This window comes from Oncorhynchus nerka, linkage group LG15 (assembly GCF_034236695.1).
Source record: "Oncorhynchus nerka isolate Pitt River linkage group LG15, Oner_Uvic_2.0, whole genome shotgun sequence".
Lineage (NCBI taxonomy): Eukaryota > Metazoa > Chordata > Actinopteri > Salmoniformes > Salmonidae > Oncorhynchus > Oncorhynchus nerka.
In genome coordinates this window covers 61,052,540-61,060,285 of record NC_088410.1, presented here as the reverse complement: position 1 = coordinate 61,060,285, position 7,746 = coordinate 61,052,540, and the positions used below count along the sequence as shown (strand labels likewise).

At 42.8% G+C, this 7,746-nt stretch overlaps 1 protein-coding gene across 1 annotated transcript; it reads right to left on the bottom strand.

Annotated features, from left to right (window-relative positions):
• Nucleotides 1–2,066: 2,066 nt before the first annotated feature.
• Nucleotides 2,067–7,201, bottom strand: LOC115143023 (tribbles homolog 2-like). Its single transcript, XM_029682987.2, has 4 exons — nucleotides 6,410–7,201; nucleotides 5,264–5,566; nucleotides 4,665–4,957; nucleotides 2,067–4,218 (listed from the first exon to the last, which is right to left on the bottom strand). The coding sequence occupies exons 2-4, from the start codon at nucleotides 5,564–5,566 to the stop codon at nucleotides 3,759–3,761; spliced, it is 1,056 nt and encodes a 351-aa protein (XP_029538847.1). The 5' UTR covers nucleotides 6,410–7,201; the 3' UTR covers nucleotides 2,067–3,758.
• Between the last annotated feature and the right edge of the window lie 545 nt (nucleotides 7,202–7,746).

The window sequence follows — 7,746 nt, the reverse complement described above, 5'->3', positions numbered from 1 at the left end:
GACGGCACACTTTGCACACTCTTGGCATTCTCTCAACCTCTTCATGAGGTAGTCACCTGGAATGCATTTCAATTAACAGGTGTGCCTTGTTAAAAGTACATTTGTGGAGTTGATTTCCTTATTGCGTTTGACAAGGTAGGGGCGGTATACAGAAGATAGCCCTATTTGGTAAAAGACCAAGTCCATGTGATGGGAAGAACGACTCAAATAAGCAAAGAGAAACAACAGTCCATCACTACTTTAAGGCATGAAGGTCAGTCAATCCGGAACATTTCAAGAAAGTTTCTTCGAGTGCAGTTGCAAAACCATCAAGCGCTATGATGATGAAACTGGCTCTCGTGAGGACCGCCACAGGAAAGGAAGACCCAGAGTTACCTCTGCTGCACCTCAGATTGCAGCCCAAATAAATGCTTCACAGAGTTCAAGTAACAGACACATCTCAACATCAACTGTTCAGAGCAGACTGGGTGAATCAGGCCTTCATGGTTGAATTGCTGCAAAGAAACCACTACTAAAGGACATTAAATAAGAGACTTGCTTGGGCCAAGAGACACAAGCAATGGACATTAGACTGGTGGAAATCTGTCCTTTGGTCTGATGAGTCCACATTCAAGATTTTTGGTTCCAACTGCTGTGTCTTTGTGAGATGCAGAATAGGTGAACAGATGGTCTCCGCATGTGTGGTTCCCACCATGAAACATGGAGAAGGTGTGGGGTGCTTTGCTGGTGACACTGTTGGTGATTTATTTAGAATTCAAGGCACACTTAACCAGCATGGCTACCACAACATTCTGCAGCGATACCCAATCCCATCTGGTTTGCGCTTAGTCCCACTATCATTTGTTTTTCAACAGGACAATGGCCCAACACACCTCCAGGCTGTGTAAGGGCTATTTGACCAAGAAGGAGTGTGATGGTGCTGCATCAGATGACCTAGCCTCCACAATCACCTGACCTCAACCCAATTGAGATGGTTTGGGATGAGTTGGACCGCAGAGTGAAGGAAAAGCAACCAACAAGTGCTCAGCATATGTGGGAACTCGTTTAAGACTGTTGGAAAAGCATTCCTCATGAAGCTAGTTGAGAGACTGCCAAGAGTGTGCAAGGCTGTCATCAAGGTAAAGGGTGGCTACTTTTGAAGAATCTCAAATATATTTTGATTTGTTTAACACTTTTTTTGGTTACTACATGATACCATATGTTATTTCATATTTTTATGACTTCATTATTATTCTACATTGTAGAAAATAGTAAAAATAAAGAAAAACCCCGTAGCTGTGTCCAAATGTTTGACTGGTACTGTAGATGTCACTGTTGATTTGTTGTGATCAATTTGGCCCATGTGTGATGACCAGGTGGTTGTCATGGTAGGGACAGGCAAGCTTTTTGTCTGACTTCCTGATGATATGGTCCAATTACATACTAAGAAGCAAGATAATATTGCTAAAGAAGGCTAATGCTTTTGTATCAGAGCCACATTTATTTTAGTCTGTGTTAAAGACCAGGATATATTATCTGTCAAAACATTTGGTTTTAAATTCCCATCGCGAGGTTGACCTATTTATTTAATACATCGCAGAAGAGTTTAATTTTCTTTCTGGCACCTTTTAAAGACCTCATACTTGTTGTTTTTCTCCATTTGTCACCAACTCACCATGTACAACAAAGGTCTTGACTAAAACATGTTTTTATAACACTGATTTAAATAATGTAGATGTGTTATTTTCTTGACAAACTCAGCTGAGTGTTTTTCTTCAAAATCGGTGTAATCCAACCAGTACAAGACTTGGAATGAGGCTAGGTAGTGCATCATTACTATTGTCAGCCGTAGCAGAAACCCGACAGAATCTTTACTATTAAGTATGAATTGGCCATAACCTCGGTCCTTGCACGTTACATCCTGATATTAGTCCAAGCTGAATCAAGGCGTGCTTATAGTTAAATAATTTCTTGATTCCTGCAATTATTTTTCTGACCCTGAAAATAGAGATTGGGTAATTAAGTGTTACAACCATCTCTGACAACACAGTTTGGTCTTATCGCAAAAAAAGCTAATTTGCAAACAGTCAGTTCAAGGGTTTATTTTTACTGGCAACAAATACTTGTTCACAAAAGTACATCAAACAAACATCAGAAAAAGTGTGTACTTTTCTTACAAAAAAGTATTTACAAAGTCACAATAAGAGCTGTGGCTTAGTGTAGGATCTTAGATCTATTTAGGGTCAGCGAACTGCATGCAGGCATCACGACTAACACACAGTACTGTGTAATGTATGTGATGCCTTTGTTTCTTCAGGTCAACAGATACTAACAGTTTCACCATTACATGGGTTTAAGATGTTTAAAGTACACTATAGCACTGTATTCTTCAGGATCTAACCCACTGCACTATATACTTCTACAGACATTAACTCACGCCTGAGGTAATGACTACACTTGTCTAGGGATCTAGGACACCATGCTAACTCTGACATCATACGTTTGTCAGAAAACATACAAACCCTGTGACCGAGGCTAACGATCACTGAATCACAGATGACAAACTATCAGCACACCACAAGTGATGATTGAGGCTAGCCTAGTGCTGCATTCATAACCAAGTGGGAAGGTGGTAATTAACAGTTGTCAAGTCGTAAATACAATGTGTTCAAAAACCATATTAATAGATTGCTTTTTATAAATGTTTTGTTGCATTTAACTGCTGAAATTTCCTTAGTAGGTGACCTCAGATCAGCATGTAAGAGAAGGCAGGGACGATAGACGAGTTTCCCACTAGTAATTACCAGTTGGAGGGGCTTTCAAGTGGACTTTCCCAGTCGTATGTGGTAAATACCACCTTCCCACTTGGTTATGAATGCAGCATTAGTCTTTGGTAAAGCAAAACTCAACTTCTGATAGGGATATAGGGAGGGGGACTAAACATAAACTGTGGTTATGATAAACAAGGCACTTCAACGGTTGGTAGGATCCATCGGTCACTGAAATATATAAACAGTAGGCCTACATAAAAAGGCACAAAACGTGCATCAAGTATTCCAGGATTTTGTCAAGTTCGGAGGTATCAGGTATCAATCCGGTCAGATATAGATATTCGATTTAGTGTTCCCAACGGAGTTGCTCAACAAAACAATAGTAAAATTACTGCTTTTTGTGAAGGGGAATACAGCTCGACAGACTGCTTCTATAGGGCATGTTATCTGAAGACTTTTCACCTGTTCTTCCCATTGAGTCAACAAAACATTTTCATTGGTTAAAGCACAATAGTTGGGTAGCTTTTGAAAAGCACCTCTTTTGATGTTTCACAGCAGTGTGGGACTAACTGCATTGGACCCTAGACCAGCAAGTGTACAACTACCTCGACGGAGGTAGGTGTACACGTGGCCAGGAGATACAGTATTTGGTAGTTACTGCTTTGTTGTCTGCAATGCCAACAGATGCTTTGACACAGAACTATGTTATACATTTGGTAACACTTCAGATTGACAGCCATGCAGAACATGTTCATAACTTCTTCAAAAGCACAACTTCAACATATATACATGCTAATGTCTAACAGCAGGTTAACAACACTGCAGTTATAAACATTTGCAATGCCTTATGACTATGATATGTTTCTTAAATGTCACCAAAAAATTCAGGTAGGGAGGAGAAAAAAAAACTGCATTACCAGTATTTCCTATATGGAGATTATGCCGCTGTACTTGCATCAGTAGGACAAAGTGGACGATGAAGGACAGAGGATATTTAACATTTTTATTCTAGAAACACGTGTCGTCGGTGTAGCTGGGGACCACTTGGTCAGTGCAGTTCCTGGGGTTGAGGTGCGTGTTGGGAGGTGTTGTGTTGTTGGAACAGTTCAGCCACGGGTGGAACAACAGCTCCGAGGCCTCCAGTCTCTCTGAGGGAGCTTTTCGCAGCATGCAGCACACCAGCGACTTGGCCTGCACTGACAGTGACTCTGGCACTGTGAATGCCCCCCGGCGGATCTTACTGAAGAGCGCAGCAGGCTCCACGTCTTGGAAAGGGTAACGTCCCACCACCATGGTGTACAGCACCACACCCAGGCTCCACACGTCGGCAGCCTTCCCTGAGTAGGAGTGGCGCGAGTTGAGGATCTCGGGGCCCACGTAGGCCGGGCAGCCGTGCTTGTCCGTCAGAGAGTCATCGTCCCCATGGAGCAGACATGAGTCTTCCAGGTTCTGAAGAACAAGCTTGGTCCTAAGGAAAACCAGAGAGAGAGATTGAGTCATCATAGTAATCAAACCCCCATGGTGGGACATCATGTTTTCTGCTTTGTGTGATTTACAGGTGGTGCACTGGGTCATATGAATGCATAATACAGTGGCTTACATAACTGTCTGGAATAACACCGGAGTTTACAGGGTTAGAGAAATTGCAGTCCTATATGACAGTTATGATGTCATGATTAAGGCATTATGAAGATCTTTAGAGTCATTTTAACAGTTACACAACTAAAGGGCTTTCTTTAGCAGTGACATAATGGAAGTTAACATAGTCCACATATGCCTGGCCGTCTAAACATTCAGATGATGAATTTGGGACAGTTCTTAGTCACTACTGCAAGGCAATCTAACCTGCAAACAGATGATCATGTTCCTCAGCTAAAACTCAATTTAAGTTTAAGAAAAGTGTCAACTACTAACCTCTGCTGGTCCACGAAGACAAACTTGCGCAGCTTGAGGTCACGCAGGACAACGCCGTGCTCGTGACAGTGGGCCACCGCCGCTGCCATCTGGCCGAAGAGACGGACCGCCTCCTCCTCCTGGAGCCGCTTGCACGTGCGCACGTAAGAGTGCATGTCACCGTAGTTATGCTGAAAGAAGACGTAGACACTGCGCTCGCCCATCACCACCTCTGCGATGCGGCAGATGTTGTCGTGGGGCAGCAGGCGGGTGTAGGGGGCGATGAGCTCCTGGTACCGCCTCATAGAAAACACCTGGTAGAGGACATGGGGTAGAGTTGGGTTACAATTCATAAGTTCATGGTCAAATTACAGACCGGACTACAGTACAGCTATGCATATTCTTTATTGCCTGAGGATAATGTACCCATTCGAGTGTCAAAGAACACCGTGTGTTCCTGTGCATATGACAAATAAGCTGAACTTGAACGGCACAAAAGGGATGTGTGTGCATAGGTCGATTTCACAGGCACAGTATCAAGTAAGTACTGACAGACAGTTGGGCGACTTGATTAAGCAAACAGTCACACCACTATCTGGTCATGTAGCTACAATACATACCTTGCAGGTGTACTCCTGCTCTGTGACCCTATGGACGGCCCTGTAAGTCTCTGTCCCCTCTGTGGGTTCAAGGAGGACGTAGGGCCCGATGCAGGACACACAGTGGTGGTCAGCGCCCACAGGACCAGGACTGTGTCTCAGGGGCCTCAGGCATGGGGCCAGGCCGGGGGATGAGGGTGGCAGGCTCAGTCGAGGACGCTTGCATTTCAGGGCCTCTGTGTAGTCCTGGGGGTCATCCAGCTCCAGCCGCTTCAGCCGCAGGGGACGAGTAGGCGCAGGGGCGGGAAAGATGTTCACACTCATCTGAAAGAGTCACATGGATTGTTTTAGTGGGTTTCATTGCAATATGTGTAGGACGTGACTGAACCACATGGTAACCTGTAGGGTTATCCTAGTGGGTTGTATGATTTGTGTTTGATTGGATAGGCTGATAACCACATTTCAAATACACAGTGACATAACTACCTATAAAACCTTACTGTGTGCAAATACTGTATATTTTTTATTGCACATACAAAGCATAATTTACAACTTGGGGAACTTGGAGAGGAGATGTGAATCATATCCACCATTAAACAGTGCTAAATAACAGGCTAAAAGTTATTGGATGACGCCATGGAGCCTTGACTGATGAGCAATGTTGTCTGTCATATGCATTACTCAAATTACTGACTGTTTCTTTCGAAATGCGGCTTGTGAGTCAGTCACTCTCAGCCAGCCAAATGGAAAAAAAGTTAAATACATGGACGGACGTCATGATAAAAGTGACGTCAGGCTTCCCTTAGCTTGCGCCAAGGCCTGAAGTTTTACAAGTAAAATAAACATGATACATTTACATTATAACTAGAAGAGGTCACATGGGGGTCATGTTATTAGTCGAAATAAATATTTGTTGAACCGGGTAAAACTGGTCAGACCAGCGAGCAATTCTGAGAAATAGAGCGACCTCGGGATACTTCACCGAGCGCGAAGAGTGGAAGGGAGAGTTGCACCATCACTTTCTAAAAGTTTAACGTTGTTGTTTCACAACATACAACTAAAAAAGGTATGAATTTTCAATACATGTCGGGACTGCAAGCAACCCCTTCAACTGTATGATAAAAATAGGATACTGAGAAAGGGTGAAAATTGTGAACAAGTTCTTACCTTGGCAGTGGTAGACAAAGGGGTCAGCTCTCCAGAACAGAACAATGGTATGGTAACTCCAGCTTTTGGTGTAGTGCTTTGCTTGTCAAGAAACTCGAAATGTGCAGTAAACGTAGCAAACCCTTGCTGTGTAGAGGAAACCAAATAATTTGGATCGCTTCAGACAAAATGTTTTTCTTCCTTCTAGAAGAAAGTGGTTAAAGGGAGTCTAACGTATTTACAGTTGCATGTGCAAATTATGTAACCATAACATACGAGTTCAAATTAGCTTTCGTCGTTTGTTGTGCGGGATGTCTGTTCACATATCCAAAGCAACATATGTATTAAAGTCCTTGACAAATTGAATAGGTTATTTTGCTTTGAAGAGAGGCGGCAACACTGGTATCTACTGTTGTTGGTACAGATGCCTTTGTTCCATTCCCGGTGTGTAGCGACTTGTGTATCCAGTGTTTTCCTTGCGAAAAAGCCAGCGACTTTTAGTAGAAAACCAGCAAAACCTTCTATAAATAGTGAAAATACACGTTTAAAGACTCTTGCACAATAATGAAGAAAGAGCGCCTACTTGTCCGAAGTAGTTATGGAAACTCGTGGACGCGTCCAGATAAATAATTGGTCATAGGGAAGAGTAAGCTACACGTCCCCTATTTGGTCAATTGCATAGTAAACCTTTAATTTCCAAATGCAGTCCCTAAAAAGTAGATTTCTAATCAGACGTGCCCCCACCGACTGATTGAGAATGGACTGGACAGCACATTGGCTTCAAATATCCTTTCTGTTACAGCAGTGAAGTTGGTGATGCGCGACTGAGCATGATTGCAACATCGTAGCTCCACCCCCCGGTCTGACGACATCAGCCGGGGAACGTCGCAATAGTCACCCAGGCAGTTTACATCTATTGAATGGAACAAAAATAATCTTGCAATTTAAATCTGAAATTGCAAGGTGTGGTGCAAGTCATTGATCATAAAGTAATTATGTGACAAAATCCAGTTGAGGTGGAATACATCCAAATGTGCACTGACCAAATGAATTCAAAACGATTTACTCTACATGCAAGAGTTGCATATATAAAAAAAACATTTTTTTTCTCTCCAAAGGACATTGGGCATGTTATTTAATAAGATAAAACAAATTGTCACTTTAAACCCAACCATATGTTGGACAGGGTTTGCCACACCCCTGCTATGACTCAATAGCAATGATTGTATTGCACCATTCTTCACAATGCATGCTCTCTGGATGGCATGCACATGGGGATGGGTTAATATTAATCATGTATATAAACCATGGATTACTGATGCTATGTATTGACCAAGGACAGGCTTTGAAGCCACTGG